The 26031-nt window shown below is 49.5% G+C and overlaps 1 protein-coding gene across 2 annotated transcripts in view; it reads right to left on the bottom strand.

Moving 5' to 3' along the window:
- The window catches only part of CCDC13 (coiled-coil domain containing 13), a 1886344-nt gene that overhangs the window by 1784817 nt on the left and 75496 nt on the right, over positions 1 to 26031 (bottom strand). For both annotated transcript variants that reach the window (XM_069647762.1, XM_069647761.1), the window contains exon 2: positions 11234 to 11463. In XM_069647762.1, the coding sequence (XP_069503863.1) occupies positions 11234 to 11457 (224 nt within the window). In that variant the 5' untranslated portion in view covers positions 11458 to 11463. The remainder of the gene's footprint in view (positions 1 to 11233; positions 11464 to 26031) is intronic.

Genomic DNA, 26031 nt, shown 5'->3' with positions numbered 1-26031 from the left:
GGTATGAATTAGGTCTGGAATCTCTACAGTCATTCGTTTTATGGCAATCTTTGGCATTGTATCGCAAGTGTTATACATTGGATAACCTCCCGCCTTTGGAGATTCTACGAAAGGAGAGCCATCAACCAACTGGCGGTATATCCATCCAAATGTTCATGTCCTCGATTGCGGGATCTATTTTTGCGATCATCAGTGTTATTGTTACGCTTAGTCCCAGTCGTGGAGGTCTCTGCGCTGCACTGCACTCCCTTCTTGGGTCACACACCACTCACAACAGGTTGTCTGTGTTAAGAGTTTTCTTCCCTTCCTTCTCCTGGTTCCAACTCCCTCTGTACTTCCTCCACAGACCAGATAGTTGCCTTTACGGAGCACAAGACTTCCTTGCTTCGTTCTGCTGGCCATGCAACATAGGTTTTAAAATCCTGGGCTTCTCCTTCCCGGTGTTGACTCCCTGATAAGGATCCTTCTTCTCTTTTTAAGCTGCTTAGTTGGGTCCTCCCCAGTGGAGGATCATAGTCCCTTTTGACTGTCCATGAGGTATTCTTCATCACTACTCTTCCAAGTATTGCCCACTTTCAATGGTGGGGTGATGAGCATTACTCCTCTATACTTCTTCACATTATGGTTGATTTTCATTTGACTGTTAGAAGTAGTGTAGCTATAGCAATAGCAAATAGTGGTTTGTTCAAGATGGATTTCCTGAGGCCCTGATGCTGTGATGGGCTCATATGATAGAGGGTTAGGGAGTTCCTTAACGGAACTGGAGTCCTTGTCCCCAAGAGGGGAGTGTCTCTGTGTGAGGTCCTGCTTGTGTCACCCCTAGGGGGATATTATGTAGAGGGCTCACCTCCCTATCCTCAAAAGATTTGTCACATAATACAGATATTATAACAAAAAAGAATAGTACAAAAAATATTAGCAATACAATTGCTATGTCTATGTTGGGATGGAAATGAGTCTATCCCACCTCTCTAGGCGCTTTAAGGTGAGGTGAATCCCCTCTGAAGTTGTTTAATGTACAAGGGGGGAGAGAACTGTGCTATGAAACTCGGCACTGAAATAATATAGCACGAAGGATAGATATATAAACATAGTGTGTGCATAGAAAGGAACGCCATTTTGTAGTTATGGTAGATGCAGTCTTGCATGGCCGCGCGGCATAACTTTAGCGTCATGGAAGAACTCGCCTAAGCCCGGATCATTCTGACGAGATGAGCCCGTACAGCCAGTTCTCACAGAAGCTTCCTCTGCTCCCTCCAATGTTGCAATTACTCAGTATCGCTGGGAAGAATGCGCCCTGCAAGGCCATGAGACAACATCAGGCTCCTCGCAGTGCCCATTCATCACAGCCGAACTGCCGGCAGACCTCCAACCCCCACCCAGCCTACCCAAAACCATCACCCACACCACTGGCTTGATCCCCAGACACCTGCATTCCAAGATAAGTGGACGACCCAAGACCAAATCGTAAACCTACTGGCCATAAAAGATCCAAGCATGAGCAACTGTTTCACCTTGTCGCATAAATACCTCTTTTGTAAAACGAGGTACAGGGAGAAATACATTATAGATCAAAGTGAGGGTGGAAGCCTTGGGTGCGAGAGGAGCAGTATCAACATAGCACACAATTTGTGGGTCAGTGCAACTGTATTTCTTCCTCCCTTCCCCCGGCACCAGTCACTGAGCCTCCCAGGTGCATGCTATAGTGATATAGTAGTAGGCTCATAGCATCGTAGCAATGTTCATATTGTAATTTATGAGAGACCTGACATTCACTCCTCGGAGAGATGAGCCCAGCTGACCCATGTGGGAACTGACAGACAGCGGAAATCTGAACCAATTGTAGCCTGTTATCCCCTATGGAGCAGGCCCATGTATAAGGTCCCACCAACCAGCCGTGCGGGTCTCTACTGTTTGTAATGATGTCATTGATGACGTGGTGTACCTTCTTAATGTACTGCTCATGTAGACTTTACCAGAACATTCTGGAGCAGCAGAGTCCTTTGCGGATACCTTTTGTATTCTGTACAATTAAACCCTGTAATCTTTGCAAGCCATCTCTTGGCTTCTTTCCCTAGAGGGTTGTATTGATTCTGGCGTGAGCGTAAACAAGGACTTGCCTTCATATATAATTATTTACTTTCTAATCTTCATTTCTTTTTTTTTTAACTTTTTTTTATTCAGCGTGGTATCAAAACACAGGCCAACAGCGCCAGGCAATTACAATATGAATACAGATGTACCCAATATAGACATACAGAGGTTGCTTCATATATAAACATAACCATTGGGCATTTTTATAACATGGGCAGGATGACAGAGAGCTATGATAGGGGTGAGGACTCGAGCTAGTGGGGGGAGGCAGCTGGGGGAGATGTATCCGGTGTCGTATTCAGGTCGGACATATAAGATCGGAATCTGAGCCAGATATTCCTAGGCCTGGAGTGAGTGGGTTGTAGCTGAGACCAAGCTTCCTCAGAGTCTGAGGCCCACGTGACCGCTCTTAGCCATTGGGCATGTGTGGGAGGTGAGGGGCGAAGCCAGCAAAGTAGGATGGATCATACCGCGAGAAGCATGCAGAGGCCAGCTAGTTTTTTGGAATTCCGGGAGAGGCCTGGGAGGTCATGGAAGAGACATACCCCCGGGGAGGGATTGATGGGGTGGTCGAGCATAGCAGATACCGTCGAACAAACTGCCTCCCAGAATTGTGAGAGGCGGGGACAGGACCAAATCATGTGAATGTAATCGGCAGTATCCTGACCGCATCTAGGGCAGCTAAAGGGGTGATCACTGGACATGTGGTGTAATCTGATCGGGGTGTAGTGGAACCTATGTAGTACTTTAAACTGAATCAGCTTGAAACGGGAGTTGAAAGACACCCGCTGTATGCGTTCGCATAAGTGTGCCCAGTGCTCATCAGACATTTCAACACCAAGGTCTGCCTCCCACGCTCGCTTCAGTTTAGTGAACTCTGGAATAGATCTGGACTGCAGCATAGTGTATAGTCTAGATATTTTACCTCTAGTGGGCGAGGGGGAGGCGAGTTCCTCGATGGCAGGGTCGTCCGGTGGTAATGCTGGGAACATCTGGTAATTACGTTTAAGGGTCCTACGAAGGGACGAATATTGGAGCCATACACACTGGCCACTCCTTAAGGACAATGGGAGATCAGGCCATTCAACGAATATACCCTGAACAAACACATCAAGCAGCAACTCATATCCCGCTTCTGCCCAGCAACGAACAATGGCCGGTGGCACCCGTGGGACCCCTGGAAGGAAGTTCCAGAGAGGGAGGTTGCCATGAAAGGCGTAAGCAGTTCCGGTCAGCCTCCATGTTTTCGCCAATGCCAGGGATGTGCAGGCAACCGGGCTCTGGGAGTCCAGCTCCAGGGGGGGCGGGTTGTATCACCAGGGAGCGGATGTCGCGGTCGCAGACCGCAAGTTTCTCGAGTCTAACATGTGGGGGGGGGGGGGTCCGTTGTGTTAAACCAGTAGGATGTATATTGGATTTGGGATACCAGCCAGTATTTGAGGAAATTCGGGGCGCCAAAACCCCCATAAGTCATAGGGGTAGACAAGGTATTATGTTTAAGGCGAACCGCACCCGAGTGCCAAAGAAAGGAATTGACAGTGCGGGTCAGCTCACGGAAGAAGCCCTCCCCTGGCCACAAGGGAATATTGGTGAACCTGTAAAGTAGTTGGGGCAACACAACCATTTTCTGTAGACCAATTCTGCCTGCGAGGGATATCGGGAGTTTGTCCCAGACTAGGACTTTAGACGACAGATGTGTTAATATACTTCTGGTAGTTCTCCCTGAAGGTCAGCGCTTGATGGCGCGTTACCTCTATCCCCAGGTAGGTAATTGTAGACTAAGCCCATGTGAACCCCTGGGTGTCGGGGGGGGGGGGGGTAAACTCCGTGAGTGGGAAGAGTGCGGATTTCGAACAATTCACCTTAAGGCCCGAGATTCGGCCAAAATGAATAACGTCCTCCAGTATTGGGGGTAAGTTGATGGAGGGAGAGCGAATAAACAACAGTGCGTCATCAGCATATAGGGACACTATGTCTGCCTGGCCCGCAGTGCGGAGACCTCTATGCACATGGAATTGGCAGAGCATATCAGCAAAAGGCTCTATTGCTATAGCAAAGATCAGAGGAGAGAAGGGGCATCCCTGTCTTGTCCCCCTGGCGATCTTAAAGAGAGGGGAGCAACGGCCGTCAGTGCGGACCCTAGCCACCGGATCAGAGTAAAGCAATCTAACCCAGGAAAGAAAGGAGGGGCCAAATTTACAGCTCTCGAGGACCCGCCACAAATACCTCCATGAAACCGAATCGAACGCTTTTTGCATGTCAAGCGTGGCAGCCACCGCTTGTGTCTCGGGGTTTACTCTATTAATTATATTAAAGAGACGCCTTAGGTTCAGAGAGGTAGAGCGACCTGGGATGAAGCCCCCCTGATCTGGGTGGATGATAGATGGTAAAAATGGAGCCAACCGGAGTGCCAGTACCTTGGCGTAGATTTTGACATCGCAATTTATAAGTGAGAGCGGGCGGTAGGAACCTAATTGCGAGGGGGATTTACCAGATTTAAGTAATACTGTAATTGTGGCTTCGCGGAGTGAAGGGGGAAATACACCGGCCTCCACTGATTCCTCCCAGAGAGCCAAAAGGTGAGGAAGCAATAGTGATTTATAGCGCTTATAAAATTCAACTGGGATACCATCCGAGCCAGGGGCTCTCCCCGAGGATAAGGAGTCCATAGCATCAGAGAGCTCCTCGAGCATGAGTGGGGAATCAAGGGAGCCCGCGGTCTCCGGAGAGTCGACAAAGGAAGGGTATCGAGAAAGGAATCGATCTCCACCGCTGACACCTCATCAGAGTTGGGATATAGGGCTTCATAGAATGTGAAAAATTCCGTATTGATGTCCTGTGAGGTGACAGCCATAGAGCCGTCAGACCTCTTAATCCCAAGTATATGTGGGAAACCCGTTTCATGACGGATCAGTCTCGCCAGAAATCGGCCAGGGCGTTCACCCTCCCCGTATCTCCTCGCCATGCCAGGGTTATCTAAAAAATTTTGTTCGCGCTCTGCAAGGGATCGGAACGTATCCAGCTCCACTCCGATATCTGCCAGGGTACCCGGGGCGGAGTGGAGTGAGCATTTAGCCTCCAGGATCGATAATTTGGATTCACTCACGGCGAGATCTCTCCGGATCGACTTAAGGACACCATTCTCCTTTGACAGCGCTATCCCTCTAATATAAGCCTTAAAGGACTCCCATAGAGTGGCCTGTGATGCTACCGAGCCCGTGTTCGTCTCGAAGAACTCCTCAATAGATACCTCGAGCTCAGAGCAAAACTCCGGATCCAGAAGGGGGGGGTTTCAACCTCCAACATCGAGATCGGCCGGGATCCGGCCCCCAACCTATGGTGACGGTTACCGGAGAATGGTCAGACAGGGTTCTGGGAAGGATCATTAGCTGTATGACATTCTTAACCAATTCGTTGGAGATCACCCATCTATCAATACAGGAATAGGAATCGTGGACTGAGGAGTAGAAAGAGTAAACACGAGAATCCGGGTAGAAGAACCTCCATGCATCAACCATGGCGAGACGGGGTAGGGATGATAGCGCAGCATAGGCTGCCCTGGAAAGTTGATGGGGCCTGGACCCAGATCTATCGAGGGCTACCTCAAAAATTGTATTGAAATCACCCCACCAGAGGTTGGGGACGAGGGGGAAGCCATCGAGGAGGGACGCGACCTGTACATAGAAATCAGGGTCATCTATATTAGGGCCATAAATGTTCAGCAAGACTATCTCCTTGTTTTGAAGTGTGGCATGAAGCGGTACATATCTGCCTTGGGGGTCAATTTGTGAAGAGATAAGAGTGAACTTGAGACTCTTATGGATGAGAGTCATGACCCCACGGCTTTGGGAGGAGAAATTGATGAAGAATCTATGGGGGCCCCATGTTTTGGCAAATCTCACACACTGTTCCGTGCGGGCATGTGTCTCCTGCAAAAAAAGAACCTTGGTCCCATGACGCTCAGCCTGCAGCTGGAGCTGCCTCATCTTTTTGTAATTACCCAACCCCCGTACATTCCAGCTCATAAAGGTCAAGTCACTCCTAGACATTGATGCAGGGACGATTGTATCAGAAAAAATGTTGATGACCAATGGGCCAGTTTAGTAGCCCTGCGGAAACAGTCACTGAGTATCACCCCGCGGTCCGCCTTTGCTGCCAACGTCAAGCTTTTAGTAACATAATCCCCAACATGTCCCATCCCCACCCACATCCCTCCCCCAAACAGAGGGATGGCAATCCCAAAACCCCTCAACCAAAACCAAAAGAAGGGCATCAGCGCCTGGGGGCCTGTAGGCCGGATTGGCCGTGTCTCTCCGGACGGCGGCAGGTCCAAGTGAAACAAAAGGTGCCAACAGTGGAAATTTGCACGTAACTTGGACAGGGTTTTTGCACATGTTGATGTGGCACATATTCGTAAAGATGAAACAATCTAAGCAGATTACAAAATAGAGAACCAGTATGTCCCCGATACAGGAAGATGGCCGGGCTTGGGCCCTCCTCAACGGGGCTGAAGGATAACTGTAGAGCCGTGATCAGAGGAGGGGGATCAGCCCGGGTAATGGTTATCAATGAACCTGGAGGCCTCTTCTGGGAGCGTGAAGAAGAACACCCGGTTGGCATGTTCTATGCGAAGTTTAGCGGGATAGAGCATGGCGTATTTAATTGAGTGGTCCCGCAGCCTGCGCTTGACCGCTAGGAAAGTCTTGCGTTCACGCTGGACGGCCATTGAAAAGTCTGGGTAAAGATGGATCCTTGCGCCGCCCAGTAGGAGCTCGCCCTTGAGTCTCGCGGCCTTGAGGAGGGCATCGCGGTCACGAAAATTCAGCACACGGGCTATGATGGGCCGAGGAGGAGCACCAGGCTTGGGTTTAGCCGTCAGGGCTTGGTGTGCACGCTCTATGGCAAATTGCGGGGAGAGCTTGGGTGAGTCGAGGAGTGTCAGTAATGTGTGTTCAACGAAATCTTCCATTGATACATGAACCTCATTCTCGGGAACACTGATAATTCGGAGGTTATTGTGCCTTGATCGGGATTCCAAGTCCTCGTTCTTCTTCTCCACATCGAGGACTCGGTTGGATAGAGCGACGACCTCAGAACGCAGGGCACCCAACGCATCCTCGGCAGAGCCCACCCGTGTCTCGACCTCCGCCATCCGGCTATCTGTCCTCTCAATGTGGGCCTTGATAGAGGATATAGTGCCGTTCATGTCGTCTAGTTCGGAGTGGAGTGCGGTGAAGCCCTCACAGATAAAGTCCATCATATTTTGAGACTCCGGAGCTGTGGCGGATGATGACGCAGTGGGGGCCTGCTTGGTGGTTTCCTCTGGCGATCTCACCGGCGTCTTCGCAAACATATTGATGGAACCCTGTTTCTTTGCGGCCCCCTTGGTCATCTTGGCGATATTGGAGTTCCAATGGGGTAAGGTGGGGATCACAGCAGCTCAAGAAAAAAGGTGGGGGGAGCTCAGACCGTACAACACGTAGGGCAGTAAGCAAGACGTGATGTAGAGCAGGTGGTCCTCCAGGGGGGACCAGCGACTGTGGACCCGTATGTGTAAGGCTTGTGGCTGCTGGTGCAGCCTGCGGGGGTTCAGCTTGCCCCAGGTGACGTGGAAGGCGCAGTCCGAGGGCCTCGGGCGTGGATGACACAGGGGTTGAGGGTGGCGGTGCCCAATGGCCACTATGAGAGCAAGGACCCAGATTTGGTAATCCAGGTGAGTCTGTAGGAGGGGTGGGAGAAAGCACCACCCAGCCCTGTACACTGCCGATGAGATGGACAGGCTGTGGCTTAGGAGCAGCAATGTAGGTTGTAGCAGGCACCTGGAGACCCCTGGCCAGGAGTCCCCCCAGAGTGGAGATGTGGGTGGCTAGCGTGGCCCAGAGCACCCCAAGTAGAATGCACGGATGCGGGCAGGTCCACTGTGCAGGGGGACACCTGGGCGAGGTAAAGCCAGGGCAGAGCGTATCGAGCGGAGGAGCCAGTGACTATTGCATGTCCCAGAGTAAGGCCCCGCCAGCGCTCAGGTCGCGGAGCGATGCAAGGGGGGAGTGAGGCAGTACCCCCCCTCCACGTACCTTATTGGGCCCAGGGTCCTGCGGTGTGCGTCGGCAGGGGAGCGCGGCACCAGGTATGCGAGGTGCGCCGCAGCTCAACCCAGTCTCCGGAGTCTCGTTGAGGGGGGGGAAGGCCTCCAATGGTCGGCCCCTCCGGCGAGCACGGTCACGGTCCAGGAGGGGCCAGGCTGCTGCGGCACTGAAGGTGTCTTCTGAGGCGGCGGCAGGACGTGCCGTGGAAGCATCCGTGTGCACAACCCCCCTCAGCGGTGGGTGGCGGTCCCAGGATAAGTGCAGGATCGACGCTCCGGGGGGGCTTCCTCATGCAGCAAGTCTCGGCAGAAGTGGGTGGGAGGCAATGACCCCGGAGTGCCCCACGGGTCCTCGCTCAAGTGGATGTCGGCTCCGGTGTGTAGAGAGGCCCGGCGTGTCCCACGGCCGGGGCTGAACGTTGGCGCGAAGACGCCTCGCTGGTGGGGGAGGGGCACGGAGATATCAGGATGTCAGGGCCCCCGACACCATTTCTCGTCGGGATTCGGGCCAGATGATGCCCGGATACTCAGCGCCCAAGTCGAGCCCTCCAAGGTCGATTGCCAATGCGGGAAAGTGCCGAAAAAAGGATCATGCGACCTGCCTGCCGCGGAGAGTAACTTTCAGGCGGCCATCTTGTTCGGCGCTCAACAGCGCCCCCCTTCATTTCTTTTCTATTAATGTAATTATGTAGTATAAGTAATTCATTTTTTTGTAAATTAACCAAACTTCGAATTCGTAGATGCAATACTATCACAATGCGCACGGGCATACACTTTCTTTAAAATGTTATTACAGTAAGAAGAATTGTAAATTGAAGTGTGAACATTGACTATTTTAATATAACACCTATTATTAAGCATGTTTCCACTTCTGTCTATTCTTATTTTTTTTTCTACTACATCTACTTATAATATTATTCTTGAAATACCTTAAATAGATTTAGCTGGATCAGGTCCTTTCCCTGCAATGAAGTATTGGAATTACAGGGAAAGTAAACCGAGTTGTAATTCATTTGTTTAACGTTACATATTTTTATTTGAAATTGTATACGTTGATAAGTACTAAAAATTTATCCTCCACACATAATCATATGATACTTGATTATGACTGTATTGTTCCATGTCAGGTTATTATTACTGTTAAGTTTAATCAATTAAAATATGTATCAAAATTGGTCAACAAATAATATTCTAACTTTTATAAATTCAGTTATGTCATATATGATGTAATTATCGATCTCATTAATGATGTTGTGTATGATGTAATTAGTGATGTCATTGTTGTGGTCACACGCTGGCGCAACAGCAGGCGTAAAGTTAAGGTGGACTTGCTTGAAATTTGAGGGCTGAATTTCAGGGGTTTTGTTCCCTTAAATCTGATCACCTTAACTCTCTCTCTTAACTAAAGTTTTTTCACTTAATTGCAAGGGTTTTGTTATAGTATAGTTTCTTTGGGGTCCACGAGCCATGGCCTTCAGCCATGACGAGTGGCAATGGCATTTGGCCATGGCACTGTACATTTTGCACCAATATATTTCTTTTTGGCCCATGCACAAATACGTTTCTTTGGGGGCCCATGCACAAATATGTTTTTTTGGGGCCCACTAGCCATGTACTTTGGCCATAGCTAGTGGTCACGGCCTTTGGCCGTGGCCACTGTACATGTTACGTCAATAATTTATTCTCAAAGACCCATTCCCCCTGCCTAGCAGGTGTGATCTCTGCATTTGTAAAAAAAAATCCAGACTCTATTCCCAAGGCATTACCCCCAGTATTCTCCCAACAATGGGAAAAAAGCTAACAATTGCTTCGGTAATCCCTTAGTATTCCCCTGATAAGAAGAAAAACGCCTGAAAATCAAAATCTCTTGCCGTTCTCACAGGCACTCACCATGTGTCTCACTCCTCTTTCCTTGTTCCCCCACTCTCCTCAGAAGCTTTTTTCCTCCCTAGTCCTCTCCCATTACCTTTGACTAATTTTCTGTTCTGGACGCAGTTTGCGTTATTACCGCAGTAATCTCGAGAAAATCCCCTGGTATTCTCCCAATAATCCAAAAACGTTCAAACTACAACTGGCTCCCCAGACCACCCACAACTCCCCAACTTCACATGCTGTCCTCTTCCCCCCTGCCCGCCTCTAACCTGATGTGGTTGCGTCCTTTTTCTCTGACAAATAGCTTTTTGAGCACTTTTTCTTTTCGCATTCCTCAGGTATTACCGCAGTAATTGCTCGCATTGAGCAAAGCAAAAAAAATGGCGGATTTTCATTTCTGAAATGCCTCTCTGCTGCAAAGCACCATGGGAGATATGGCTATTTTTCTTAGCGCACGGGGCACACCCTTTCCCGTCAAATATTTTTAAAACTGCTGGAGGGATTTACTCCAAACCTCTCCAGGAAATCTGCTTCGTTCCGAAGTTGTTTCTTATTCGGTTCCAAATCCACCAAGCAGTTTTTGCGCGTCAGCCTTCCCAAAATGTGGCTTCTTTTTTCCTATAGGAAAATAAATGGGAGTAGGCCCAAAACATCTTTTGTTGGTTTGCGAAAAACCTTTTCATTTTTAAACAAATCTTTCCCAAACAGTCCAGACTCTGGGGGCGGTACCTGTGACAAACATTTTGTTTTGAAAATATCAGCCAAATTTGTCCTGCAAGTCAAAAGTTATTAGCAATAGAATTTGAGGATATATATATATATATATATGGGATGGGGTAAAGGATTAAAAGGTGTGGGTGGGTTTGGGTGGGGCTGGAAGCGTGGGGAAAGTGGGGTTTGGGGGGGCCCCCCAATTTAAACAAAACTAAAATGTGACTCATTTTTCTTCCTTAACATTTAATTCGTTATTTTTATATTAGTTTAAATCACATGTAAACCACCTTAAATATAGGGCGGCAGTCGTATATACATGTGTCACACATACCTTGTTTGAAAACCTTCCCATCGATTCGCAAAAACCATCTAAAATTCTACTTACTCTAGGAATGCAATCGCTGCTCACACAGTACGTATGGCTGATGAAACTACAAAAGGTGCCAAATAAATGCAATATTCACTCACCTTTTACTGATATCAGTAGATGAGTCTGCACCCAAATGAAACAGATTGAGTTCATCCTGGATTCCGAAAGCAGTTGTCTTTGTACGTGCATCCTCCTTCTGATCAGGGACTTGCTGCTTCTCTTTCTTTTTCTCCACTAACTTCTGAAGTCTTTTTTGTTGCTGTTCTTGAAGAGCCTTAAATTGAAGCCTTAGGTTTTCATTCACACTATCATCGGACTCCATCGGTAGCTTAAACAGTGACAGAAAAGAAAAGTGCAACTTAGATTTTTTGACCTACATCAACCAACATTATTCTCATGTGTGTTTCAGCCTTAGGTTAGGCTATGTCACTGAAAAATAACTTGTAAAGGAGATCAGCTGTTATTTTGCATCTAGAATTCCTGGTTATGTTGTTCGCGGTGCATGACCTAGCGGAGGGGAGTGGAGTTTTAGGGAGAAGGGGCTGGGGGCAGTTGGGGGAGAAGGGGGTAGGGGGTAGTTTAGGACGTGGGGGCAGTTTGGAGGAGAAAGGATGATGACTTGGGTGAGAATGGGGCACTTGCGAGGAGAAGGGATTGGGCAGCTAGGGAAGAAAGACAGCTGTTACGGAGATGGGGCATTTGGGGAGGATGGGGTCAGTTGAGAGAGAAGGGGTGGAGGGGAGTTGAGGTAGAAGGGGCAATTGGCGGTGAAGGGGCCTGGGGGCAGTTGAGGGAGAAGGGGCAGTTGAGGGTGAGAAGACAGTGGTTCAGTTGGGAGAAGGCAGTGGGGCAGTTGAGGGGAGAAGGGGGATGTTGAGCGGGAGACGGGGGTAAGGGCAGTTTAGGGAGAAGAGCAGCAATTGAAGGAGGGGTTGGGCAGTTGAGAGAGAAGGGGCAACTGGGGAGGTGGTTTGGGGACAGTTGAGGGAGAAGGAAGCAATTGGGTGTGGGGACAATTGAGGGAGAAGGGGCAGTTGGGGAAGAGGGGTGGGGGCAACAGGGTGAAAAGAGCAGTTGTGGGAAAAGGGGATGGGGCAATTGAGGGAGAAGAGGGTAGTGGCTGTTGGGGAGAAGGAGGCAGTTGGGGGAGGAGGCGGTGAGGGCAGTTGGGGAGAAGGGGTGGATGGCAGTTGAAAGAGAAGGGGCAGTTTGGTGAAAGTATGGACACTTGGTTGAAAACGGGGCAATTGGAAGAGAAGGGGTGGGGCAGCTGAAGTAGAAAGACATCTACTGGGGGAGATGGGGCACGTGGGGGTGGAGGGGCAGTTGAGGGACGTTTAAGGGACAAGACGGGCACTTGGAGGTGAAAGAGGGCTGGGGCAGTTGGTGAAGGAGTCGGGACAGTTGAGGGAGAAGGGGGCAGTAAAGGGAGAGGTTGAGGGAAAGGGGCAGTTGAGGGGCAAAGGAGGGTGGAGCAGCTCGTGAGAAGTTGGGGTGGGCGGCAAATGAGGTAGAAGAGGGCAGTTGGAGAGAAAGGGGTGGGGCAGTTGGGGGGAAAGGGGTGGGGCAATTGAGGAAGAAGAGGGCAGGTTGGGGCAGTTGAAAAGGGGTAGGGGCAGTTTAAGGAGAAGGGTAGTTTGGGGAAGAAAGGATGGGCACTTGGGTGAGAAGGGAGCACTGGGAGGAGAAGGGATGGGGCAGCTGCGGAAGAAAAGACAGCTATTGGGGGAAATGCGACAGTGGGAAAATGGGGGAAAGTTGAGGGAGAAGGGAGCAGTTGGAGAATAGTCATTTATATAGCGCTTTCGCCAAAAGCGCTATACATAGAACATATTTAAATATAATATCACCCAACTGAGGTTGGTACTCATTTATCAACCTCAGAAGGATGAAAGGCTGAGATGGCCTTGCTGAGAATCGGATCTGCAGATCACACACAGATCGCACACACCGAGCCCTCAACCCACAGAGCTATCTTACCTGGGCAGCTAAAGGGGGCAGCTGGAAGAGAAGTGGTGGGGGCAGAAAGGGGCATTTGAGGGAGAGGAGGGGGTGGGGCAGTTGAGGCAGAAGTCGGCAGTTCGGGGTTGAGCGGCAGTTCGGGGGAGCGGGGCAGTTCGGCGGGAAAAAGGCAGGTTGGGGAGATGGGGCTGGAGGCTCTTGGTGGCCAAGAGGAGTAGGTGGGCCTTTCATAGAGAATGTGGAGGAGGGAGGCTGTGGAGGTGAGAGGGTGGTTGGAGTGAAGATGAGTGGGGGCACTGGGCCAGAAGGGGGACAGTTGGGAGAGGGATGAAGTGTGCTTAGTGTGTGTGGCAGGCTGAGTGCTCTGTGTGTGGGGGTTGGGTGCTGTTTCTGGGGGGGTTGCTGTGTGGTGGGGGCTGGATGCTGTGTGTATGGGGGCTGTGAGTGTGGTCAGCAGAGTGGATGCATAAAGGGGAAGTCCTTCTCTTGGCTACAAAGGCTGTGTTTTGGGGCAACCTTTCCTGAATGTGAAGTGGGGAGTACTTGCCTATGGTCTGAAGGTGGTTCTCGGCTGAATGAGGGCATTTCTGGTGGAGTGTGAGTTTTATTTTGCCTGAGTATGGCGGTCCTCATTTGGAGAAATAACACTGGTTAGTGGGAGGCTGCAGGAGAATTTGCTCTTACTCTGTGATGGAAATCAATGAATATTTAAAAGCGGATTTTGTTTTACTGTATATCAAATAAAGCTTTTTTTAAATCCTATGTATTGTACATTTACGTGTGAATGTACAGTGCACTGCAGAGTACATTTAGGGTGTATTTTTTATTATCCATTTCAGAAGCTGGCCTAGAATCATCCTGAAGTGTTTGCATCCCATAATAAAGATGTGATGGAGCCATTCTTTAATAATCCACATCCATCCTGTGGTTGTCATGGAGTCATCCTGGAGTAATCACAGCCCATCCTGTAGTTGTCATGCTGTCATCCTGGAGTAATCACAACCCATTAAGTTTATGTCATGGAGCCATAGTCTAGAGTAATGCCAGATCATCACATTTTCCAGTCAGGTAATCATGAACTCATCCTGGAGTAGTTACTGTGATTACTCTAGAGTCATCTCATTTAAATTATTTGGCCTTTACACATATTTCAGGATGGCTTCGGATGATCTCCCAGGATTAGACATTGACGACTCCAGGGTGAAGTCATTGGATTACTTCAGAATGATTCCAGGAAGATCTTCCTTTTTGGCTTGGACGTGCAGTGCCATTGCAGACTGCCGAACCAATGCACTTCACTCATGCACTTGCAGGAGTAAAACACCTATCATTCATTGTGACGAGAGGCCAAACAGTTAGCACATGTTGATCCAGACTTACTCTCCGGTGCTCTGTTGGAGTGCAGGTCAGAGCTATAACACATTAAAGGTTCCACAGTTCACTTAGTTGCCATAAATTGGCCACATCCCCATGTTACCCAACTCGCCTGCAAGCACACAGCCCCATATATTCACAGAGCCTCCTTCCTCCATCTGTTGTCTTTCAATGGCTCTAGTGCCTTGTGGTCCTTGATCAAGTTTATTGAATGGCCAAGAAAAGGAGCTCATACAATCCATCCTCTTTGAATTGCATTCTGTCTGGGATAATGAAAAACTGAATTGCTGCATCCGATGTCCGTGACCATGCACACGCAGCCAGCCCTCCAGATAAGGTGCGTATGAGGCCTTTTTACACAAATAATTCATGCCAATACGACCCTTTTAATTCTTCCTTGCACCACTTACTCAGGCTATTTATGGCAGTAGCCCCATAAATCATTGAGTTCACTGGTGACAGCCTGACAAGCAGAAGCTTGCAAATCCACTCTTAACTTTAGCAATCCTCACAGTTCCTTGAAAGAAGCAACTGGGATGAGTCCTAGTCCGTTGATTTTTTTTTACAACTCAACATTTTATTAGTATTTCAAGAAATGACAAAGACTTCAGACAATACATTTATGCATACAAAAGTACAATGCAAGCACGTTCTCAGCGCAGTCTCACATTGGGGGTGTTGGACTTGTGGTGGCATGCGGCCTAATGGGGGCAGGGGTGGCAGTCAGTGTGGGTGAACCATGTGGTCACCCGGCTCATTCCAGCCAACGGTTTAGTGGAGGCCTTCGGGTGAGGGCTGGGAACTTTACTGCATAGTTCATAAATGGGGCCCAGGTATTGCGAAAGGGGGCCAGGTTCCCTGATCAAATTGCTGTGATCTTTTCAGCCACTACGATGTCCCAGTACTTTGACCACCCCAGCGGGAGTGATGGGCCTTCTGGGTGTTTTCAGAGCCGTGCTAGTGCTATTTTGGCTGCTGTAAAAAGGTGGGTGCATAGGCAGGCTGTGTGGCCTGACAATGGGAATTCCCCGTCGCCGGTGTCCCACAACAGTAAGAGCCCTGGGTCCCAGGGAATTGTAAGGCCCGTTATTGATCTTATCTGATCAAGTACTCCTCGCCAGTATTTCGTAGCCTGCGGGCAGATCCATAGCATGTGGAACAATGTTCCCTCAGTTGCACAGCCTCTCCAATAATTCGGTGAAATGTTTGGGTTAGATTTGTGTAGCTGTACTGGGGTGATGTAGTATCTATAACAAACCTTATACCCGCCCTCTCTGTTGGTGACACATTGGGCCTCATTCTGAGTTTGGAGGCAGCCATGCTGCTATTAGCACCATGGCTGCCTCCAAAACCGGGTCCGGTCTGGCTGAATGGGGATTTACCGGGTCATTCCGACCTTGGAGGACCCGGTAAATTCCCCATTCAGTAAACCATAGGGCTCAATGGGAATGGGGAAGGCGCTAATTACGGGCCCGCAAATAGCGGGCCTGTTATTAGCACCCTGGTCCCTTAGCGGGTCAGACCACACGTCCTTTGCGGGACCTGCTAAGGGACCTCGGAATAGGACAGTAAGGGTTTACTGGCACTGGCATCCTTATCAGTGGCGGTAAACCCTTACCGCCCAACTCAGAATGAGGCCCGTTGTGTGCTTTTGTGATTTTGTGTGCAGATCTTCCCCCATGCTTCAAGGTCTATTGTTCGTCCCATGTCCTTCTCCCAGTTGGATATACATGTTTCTTTGGTAGTGGGGTCTGATTTGTCCAGGAGTCGGTATATGGTAGATATTTTCCCTCTGGGTGGGGCAGATGTTAATGTTAGCTCCAACGCTGTAAGGTCCCTTGAACCCTTCTCCTTAACATTCCTCTCGGATATCCAATGCCGGATCTGTGAATATCTGAATCTTTCCCATTCTGTGATTTTGAATTTTGGCTTGCAGCCTTCAAATGTGAGTGGATTACTGGGCTCTAGGAAGTCTGAGATCTTCCAGAGGCCCCCGTTTTGCCAAACTCTCTGAGATTGGAGACCCGGTGAAATCACAGCATTGTCCCATAAAGGTGTGAGCGGGCCTAGAGTCCCTGTGCAACCCCATTTCCGAGACGCTGCTTTCCAAATTACCACCGTATTGTGGGTTGCTGATAGGGGACCAGATTTTGGCTCGGCCTTCGGGGCCTGGATGTGTGGGAGGTCGGCTAGGGGGGGATTTGCACCATGCCTCCTCTATCTGCTTCCAGTACAATGGATCTGATGTTCGAGTCCATGTGAATGCATGGGATAGCTGTGATGCTCGTCTGTACCTGGCCACATCTCGAGCTCCCAGTTCTCCTGATGTTCGGCCCAGAGTCATGATTTTCTTTGCTATACAGGCTTTTTTTCCCTCCCCAGATGAATTTCAATATGACTTTCTGTAAGGCGTTTAGTTTACTCTCCGGGATATATGTTGGGAGTGCTAGGCAGTGGTAGATTAATCTAGGTACAAGGTTAATCTTTATCACTGCTATTCTGCCCAGCCATGAGATCTCCTGTGTACCCAGTGTGTTTTATATCTCTCTGTAGGTCCTTAAACAATTGCAGAAGTTGGTCTGATAGAGCCGAGTGTGGTCTTTGGGAATCTGGACCCCTAGGTATCCGAACACTGTGTCTGTCCACGGGATGGGGAGCCTGGGGCTGAGCTCTTCCTTCTGTTTCATAATGAGGTTGACCGCTAGCACGGAGGATTTGTCGTAGTTCATCCTAAATCCAGATGCTTTTCCGAATGTGTTGAGCTCCTCCAGTAAGGGAGCCAGCGATGAGCCCGGGTGGGTCATTGTTAATAGAACATCGTCAGCTTATAATGCTGCTTTGTATTCCCTGCCTCCCACTGTGAGCCCCTGGATATCTATGTTTCGTCGGACCCTTCCCGCAAAAGGTTCCATGGATAACGCGAACACCATGGGAGAAAACGGGCAGCCCTGACGTGTGCCCCTATTTATCGCAATATTTTCAGATCTCATCCCGTTCACTCGCAATTGAGTGGTCGGGTACTGGTAGTTCGCCATTATCCAATTTGTGATGTTGCGTCCAAGACCCATGTGGGCAAGGGTGAGCCTAATATATTCCCAGTTCACGAGGTTGAACGCTTTGTGGGCGTCCAGGGAAATAACCAGCATTTCTGTCCCTGTCCCCTACCGGTTGGCACTTTCAATGAGGTCTAGCGTTCTTCTAATATTGTCATGCGCCCCCCTTCCTGGAATGAACCCTGTCTTGTCCCTGTCTATCATGTCTGGGAGCTCTGTGGCCAGTCTTTTTTATTTATTTTTTTAAACATTTTATTGAGTTATAAACACAACCAAACAATACAAACCAAACAAACAGTGCATGTTCCAACAGTTTCATTACACTTTCTTAACTTCTAACCACTGCTTCCCTTATCCCACCCCCCTCTACGAGTCTATTGCATTGAACCTTCAGTTTCCGCATCCTTTGGTTCGGTCTCTTCTTCTACAGGCTCCGTCGGGTCATCTAATGACCCAAACAGTTCAGCAATCAGTGATTTCCAGGCCATCAGGGACCCAGTCTCCTCCCCCCCTGTGCTACTCGCTTCTTGCCATGCCATGGTTTCGGCTTCCGCCCATTTTTGCAAATCTCTCCACCACACCTCTACCTTTGGCACATGGCATGTCTTCCATCCCATGGCAATCCTCCTCTTTGCAAGCACATAAGCCAGATCCCTCATCTTACTCACGTGCCTGAGCTTCTGTGGTCTTGGGAACCCCCCCAGCAGACAGACCCACTCTGTATCCACTACCATCTTGACCCCTTTTTTCTTCCAGTTTCCCTTTCACTCCCCTCCAGAAACGTTCTATGATCGGGCATGACCAGAACATGTGCACCATGCCCGCGTTCCCCTCATCACACTTGGGGCGTGCTTGCCGTCCTGCATTTTCGAACCTCGATATCCTCCAAGGCGTCATATATGCCCTATGCGTTATGTACAGTTGAATCTGTTTCAGCCTCGCGTTTCTAGACACCTTCTTATGATACCCCTGCACCCGTTCCCACACCCCGTCTTCCATCGGGGCTCGAACCTCCATTTCCCAATCTAGTCTCAACTGCGTGACCTCCTTCCCCACTTTAGACATCAGCATTTCATACAATCTGGAAATCTCATGACCCCCCTCAGCTATGTCGTATAGCATGTCTATGGTGGCATCTGATTCTTCCTCCAGCACAGTTTCAGGCCATGTTCTCTTAATCCTCTGTACCATTCTATGATACGTAATATACTGGCCCTCGTGCAACCCAGTTTCTTCCCGCAGCCCCTCAAAAGTAATACTAGAGCTCTCCCGCCAAATATTGCCCATTGTTGCCACCCCACCCGGTTCCCAGTGGTTCCCGAGTATCATTCGTAGCTGCGCGTCTGCCCCCGTCAATACAACCAGTGGTGTCTGTGGTGAGCATGGGGACGGGTTCTCCATCATTTGGCATGTCCTGCACCACACCTCCCACCCCAGTAGCATCATTTTAGGGCACCCCACCATTTCCGCCCTGGGTACCCACATCATCTCTTTCAGATATAAAGGTGCACAATCACGCCCAAGCAGCCTAAATTCGGAGGTCTCTTCGTCAGAGAGCCATTTGACAACATACTGTAACTGGCTTGCCACATAGTACGCCTCATAGTTGGGCAGCTTTATCCCTCCTTTGTCATGGAAGTTCCATAACGCCACTCTATTTCGCGTGCCATGCCACAAAGTCACTGCACATGCTATTCAGTTTGGTGAAGAACTTCTTAGGAATTAGGTACGGTATGTTCCCGAAGTAGTGTAGGAGCCTTGGCAGGACCACCATCTTTAGCATTGCTCCCCGCCCCATCATCGCCAAGGACAGCTTTGCCCAAAATTGCATGCACTTCTCAATTTTTTTTAATGGCTACTTCTGTGTTGCACCTATGGTCTTCCTCTGCAGTGTGGTATATATCTATCCCCAGGTACCGAAATGTGCTAACCGCCCACGGCACTTGCAATACAGGTAGTCGCTCCGCTGGAATCCCCATGTACCCCCCTAATGGGAACATGCTGGACTTCTGGGGGTTCACTGCTATACCAGACAGCACAGCGTATCTCTCCAGCACTTCTAGGATGTACTGGAGATTTTCTTCTGGGAATCGCAAGTACAGCAGCATGTCATCTGCATATAGGGAGATCAGATGCCGCTCCCCTTTCACCTCAATGCCTATGGCGTCATATTGCTGCCTCAGATATATTGCTAGAGGTTCCAGGGCCAGTATGTAGAGCATTGGAGACCACGGACATCCCTGTCTAGTACCCCTGCTGAGCTGCCACCTTTTCGATATCACAGATCCCGTCCGAACTCTAGCCAGCGGGTCGCTATATAAAATTTCTGCCCACCTTACATATCCAGGCCCTAACCCGTAGTACTTCAAGGCCGCAAGCACCCATGCCCATTTAACGGAGTCAAAGGCCTTGATTGCATCCAGAGACACAATTGCCATTTCCTCATCCCTTTCTCTGCCAAATTCAATGATTCTCTGGAGTCGCCTATGATTATTGGTAATGTTTCTATGAGGGACATAGCCCGTTTGATCCGGGTGTATTAGTTTGCCAATAACCTTCTTCAGTCTATTAGCTAAGACAGCAGTTAATATCTTGCTGTCTTGATTCAGCATTGACAAGGGTCTATAGGAACCACAGCTGTGCCCAGGTTTATTAGGTTTGGGGAGCGGTATTATGACGGCCTCTCTCAGTGACTCCGGTAAGCGTCCTGTCTCGAACTCTCCGTTTAACATCTCTAACAGTGGGGGGAGGACCTCTTCCATGTATACTTTGTAAAACTCACTTGGGAGTCCATCTGTCCCTGGGGTTTTACTAGTAGGCAGCTGTCTCACCACCTCTTCTAATTCTTCTAAGGTGATCGGGGTATCTAGTTCCTCTCTCTCCTCCTCGCTTATCTTGGGCAGCCCCATGTCCTCAAGAGTTTCTTCCATCATAGCGCGACTACTCTCCCTGTCGTCTCCGTATAATACCTTATAATAATCCACGAACGCTTGGTTAACTCCCTCCTGGGTGTCCTCTATGCTACCGTCTTCTCTTTCTATAGTCCTGATTGTGACTCTGGGGGTCTCATTCTTATATAACCACGCCAAAAGTCTCCCCGGTTTATCACCTCCCGCATGCGGTCTCTCTATGTATTTTTTATAATCAAGGTTACACAATCTCTCCCAATATTCTGCACATTTTTGCTGTAGCCTAAGTGTCAATTCTAGCTTCTCTGCTGTATCGTCTCCGCACCTTAAGGCCTCTTCAAAAATTGTTCCGTCTCCTGCAGTTCGGCTAAAACCCCACCTTGTAGGCCCTTAGATTTCGCTATAGCTACCCCCCTCATGACAACTTTAAAGGTCTCCCATAGTGTTCCCGCCAAATCCACGCTCCCAGTATTTGTTTCAAAATAATTTACAATCTCCTCCCTCAAGTCCTCCCTAAAAAGGGTCTCGCAACGCTTCCGCTCGTAGGCGCCATGTCGGGATCCTTGCTCTCGGGGGAAGTATTGCCATGTGAGAATCAAGGGCAAGTGATCCGAGAGGACCCCGATCCTATACTCTATTTGTGCGATCTCCGCAATCATTTCGGGTGATGTGAAAACATAATCCAGCCTCGTTGATAACTGCTGAGGGGCAGAATAATGTGAATATTGCCTTTCCTGGGGGTGCCTCACTCTCCATACATCCTCCAGACCAAAGTCATCCAGCAATGTCTGTAACCCCTTGGCTGCAGGGGCCAGTCTATCCATCTTCCCATCCGATCTGTCCACCCTCGGATTCAATACGCAATTGAAGTCCCCCCCCCATATCAACGTGCTTCCTACGCATGCGCTCAAATTCGCACTCAATGTTCTAATGTACGCCGCTGTGTTCTGGTTTGGGGCATATGTGTTAACAATGCTCATCTCCCTGTTCTCCACCAGTCCCCTCAGTATAACCATCCTCCCGTCTGTCTCAACCAACACTTGCAATCAGTTTCCTGCAGCAGTGCAATATCTATTTTCTGCCTGTGCAGGTACAACATAACTTTGTTCCTTTTTAAGTAGCTGTTGAGCCCCCGCACGTTCCATGTAAGTATTTTAAGGTCCCCCATGGCCTGTACAAGTTCCGTTCCTCCTCCCCCAGGTGCAGTCTGGCTTTGAATTCCAATCCAATCTGTATAGGCTCGTATCCCACTCTAAATTCCCTTTAACCAAAAACACCCCCTACTTCCCGTTCCCTCTCCCTCCCGCCACCCGTCCCTTCCCCAACATCCCCCCGCACCCAGCTGTTGCCCAGCTCCATCCCTGGATCTCAGGATCCCCCGCATCTAGCTCTTTCTGGCTCTCGCCTGTACTCAAAGCTCCGCAGGGTGAGGCCGCCCTAGTTGCCAGCCTACTACTACTACTACTACAACTATAATTCGGGGGTAGGGTGCTTTCGCCCTGCCGCTCCTATGACGCTTCGGGTTAACTACCCATTGCTATACAATTCACATATACGTACAGTCCTTCAAGTCCGTTACAGTCAGCGGTATTTTATCAAAATATCAGCCTCCTACAATTAATTAATCTTAATCTTCATCTAGGCCCCCATAGGGTGCTCACTCGACGCCTTAACAGTATGCATACCGTATCCCAATCACATATCGTGTCCCTCTTAGGTCTCTTCCGTATCTTGGTCCGGGCAGCCCTGCAAATCCAGCCACGTCGTTGCTTCTTCCAGAGTGTCAAAAAAAAACATTTTGCTCTTATGCACCACCTTCAATTTCGCGGGGTACAGAAGCATATATTTTATCCCCGCCGCGTGCAGCCTTCTTTTGATTGCCACATAGCTGTACCGTTGCCTCTGGACCAACATTGTGTAGCCCGGATACGCCGAGATGGTGCTTGAGGCCCTTTCAATTGTTCCCCCTTTTCGGAAGTACTCCAGTATTTTCTCGCGGTCGTTATAGGTCAATATTTTGGCGATTATCGCCCGGGGAGCGGCCCCTGGTCTTGGCTTCCTCATAAGGGCTCTATGTGCACGCTCCACCAAGAATCCCTGCAAGAGTTTTCCAGCCCCAATTCCTTGTAGGAGTAGGTTCTCGACGTAGTCTGTCAGATCCTGGCCATCCTCACCCTCCGGCAAGCCCACCAGGCAAATATTTTTCCTCCCCGCTCTGCCTTTTACCTCCTCCGCTCGAGACTCCAGGTTAGCTACCTGTTGCTTGAGTACATGGATCTCCTTTGCGTTGTTAGTGCTGGTGTCCGTGTTGGTTTTCACCGCACCTTCCAGGCTGCTTGTTCGTTCCGCCAGCCCCCTGGCATCTTGCCTCAGCAGGGTGACTTCTATGCCCACTGCGTCTATTTTAGCCTCCAGGGAAGTGCGCAGGTCAGACATCGCAACCCCCCCCCCCCAAAGAGTCTTTCAGCTCCGTAATGGCCTCTAAAATCTTATGGTTTTCAGCCACTGTGGTGCCCTCCGCTGATGCCATCGGGCCTTTGGGCGCGATGGCCGCAGGAGAAGGTTGCGTTTTGGCAAATCTGTGCATTGTGGGTTGCTTATTCTTGTTCTTGCTCACGGCCCCTTGCACCGACATTCAGCGGCCTCTGTTATGCCTCGCTGTCTCGATTCAGCGTCCGCGTGCCTCCCCAACCGTCTGTTCCTTCCTTATCAGCTACTGTACTGCTCTTCAAGCAGTCGCACCGTCCGCCGGCTTTCTGCTCATCGATATCGAGCGAGCACTTCATATGTCCATCGTGGCGCGGCCCATCCATTCGCGCCACTGCTGCCCCCGGGCTCCTGCCTTCCGGGTCAGCACGCAGGCCAACGTGACACATGGCTTGCCACCGCAGGGGTTTTGCTCTGTCTCTACTTCGCCATCATCATTCTTTCCCCGTGGCTGCCGTCTCTATTCTGCCGCTCCGGGTGCTTCAGTTTGGTTTCCTTTGTTGTCGGCCATCTTGCGTGACAATGGACCGAGCAGACGCCGTCTTGGCCGAGCGATTCCTCCAGAATTCCACACACGATTCACTCAGTCTTTATACAGTGAGCAGAACACACGTTCCCATGCATGTATAGTCAATCCTGGAACTAGTAGCGCGTTTTGTAGGTAGTTTTCACAGATCAGATGTCGGATCCTCCGGAGCTGCTCAGGAAGCACGTCCTACTCCATGGCTGCCCAAGCCACGCCCCCCCTGTTCCCAGTCTTGATGTTAGGATTTTAGAATAAATCTTCCCATCTAGGTTCATGAGTGTAATCGGTCTATATGAGGACACCTGCTCAGAGTCTTTCCCTGGTTTATGAACTAGTATAGTGAGTGATTCTGCCATTGATTTGGTCACCTTCCCGGATTCCAGGAATGAGTTAAATACGTGGGCGAGCTGCAGGGCTAGGATATGTGTGTATGTTTTATAGAATTTTGTCGTTAGCCTGCCTGGGCCCAGGGCGGAGCTCTTCAGGGATTTGATGCTGTCGGATACCTCCCCTACCGATATTGGGACTTCTAGGGACTCGAGCTGGGATTTGATATTGGGTGCTATATACGATTGTAAATATTGCAAACTTTGGGGTTGGTTTCCCGGTTGAGGAGGTGGGCAGGACATGATTGCTCAGTGGTGGACTATTAGAGCGTCCATCTTGTCTGTGCTTGAGTATTGGGTCTTGCCATCTTCCCCGAGAAGGCATAATATGTTGTTCCTTTTATGTACCCATTGCAATTTATAGACTAATATGCGGTTTGCTTTGTTGCTTTTTTGTTAATAACATTGTTTAGTGAATGCTAGGGATTTGGCCGAATGGTCCACCCAGTGGACTTCTAAGGCTATTCTCGCTTTTTTCAGTTCCCTCTCTGCCTTCCTCGTATGGCGGATTTTCAGCTCCTTCTCCAGCGCCGATGCTTTGAGCTCTAGAGTGTGTGCTTAGATCTCAGAGATTCGATGTTGTGCGGCGGCTGCGCTTATAAATGTTCCCGTAAACACCGGTTTCATAGCCTCCCAAATCGTCCCAATGTGTGTGCTGGGAGTTGTATTTTCTCTGAAATAGTTGGTCAGCGTATCTCTCGCCTCTGGTCTAATTGTTTCATCTAGTAATATGGAGTCATGGAGCTTCCAGTATCTTGTGGGCTGAGGGGTATGATGACCCTCTGATTGATAGGTCTGTGGACACTGGGGCGTGGTTAGAAATAATCCTGGTGTGGATTTCTATTTTCCTTAGACAGGGGAAGAGGGCCCTGGAGCAGATAGATCCGAGAGTGGCCTTGATGCATAAAAGGTGTAATCCCTTACTCCCATGTTGGCCAGTTTCCAAGCGTCCACCATTTTGGTTTCTCACAGGAGTTTAGCAAGAGCTAGGGCTCGTGTAAAATCGGCATTAGATGGCGGGAGGATTTTGACTGTTAGTGGGTCCGGGACCATGGGTTTCCGCCGTTGAGGAGGTATCTTGCTGTAAATGTCATTAGTGCTGGGACCAGATCCCGCAGAAATTTCTCTTGGCCTGCATTTGGGCAGTAGATCCCAGCTATAGTGATTGGCTGCTCCGATATGTATCCCTTCAGCAGAAGGTACCTGCCTTTGGGGTCCCTTTTTACTGTGGGCTCTGTGAGCGGGAAATTATCGCTAAGTAGGATCGCTACCCACCGTTTTTTCACCCCTGCAGAGGCGAAGTAGGCCTTTTTGAATTGCCTGAATTTGATGAGACGCTCGTCAGCAGCTAATAAGTGTGTCTCTTGGAGAATTACTATATCCCCTGCAAGGGCATTAAGCCTACCTTCAACTGACTTACGCTTCCCCGGGAAGTTGAGGCCCTGTATGTTCCACGTAATAATGCAAATGTCGCTTTCCTCATCCGATCCCATGGGGCTTCTAGGTGGATTTAGCTATGGGCGCCTTAGTACTGGGCCCCATGTTAGTGTCTCGGGGTGCCCCTTTCGGACAGTGTGCAAGTGTACTCTCTGTGTATGTCCGAGTTGCATAGTGCTGGGGTTTTCGAGGGACCCGTAGTGTCCCTCTTACCCCCAATCCTCCGCTCCCCACCCGAACTATTAGGTATGAGACCAGCTTCACCCAATGGGCTAACTAGCTGGGCCACATTATCAAACCATTTGAAAGCCAACGTGGCCCCTATGCCGTCAACGGGACGGCAGGAAGTGCATTAATGTGCCCAGGTGGACCTGCATATGGTGTTCCAATCGCACTGAGGTGTTTGTATTTAGGTGCACAGGGATGTTACCCTTGGGTATGAGGGGAGCCCCCCCCTTTGCATGCCCCTCTAGTGGTTGTGTAAGTGGTGTTGGCTAAAAATCACATCTTCATATAGAACACCAAAAGCTTTTCCTTCTCACAAATGCCAAACAACTGCTTGCTGGGAGTCCCTCCTAAAACCTCAAGACATTAAGAACCCCAAGCCAAGCTGATGTGCTTCTGTGATGAAAAGAAAAAGTATGAAATGCTCATGCTGCTGCAACTGGGCTGCCTTCATTAAAGTGGATTAAAACTGAGGAAAATGAAGCAGAAATGCAGGCCTTGTTTAAGACCATTTTCATTTTACACAATACTGCATGT

The sequence above is a fragment of the Ambystoma mexicanum genome, chromosome 2q, assembly GCF_040938575.1.
Source record: "Ambystoma mexicanum isolate Mex_15411 chromosome 2q, UKY_AmexF1_1, whole genome shotgun sequence".
NCBI classification, from domain to species: Eukaryota; Metazoa; Chordata; class Amphibia; order Caudata; family Ambystomatidae; genus Ambystoma; species Ambystoma mexicanum.
The sequence above is the reverse complement of the archived record's forward strand: the minus strand, read 5'-3'. Positions and strand labels throughout refer to the sequence as shown.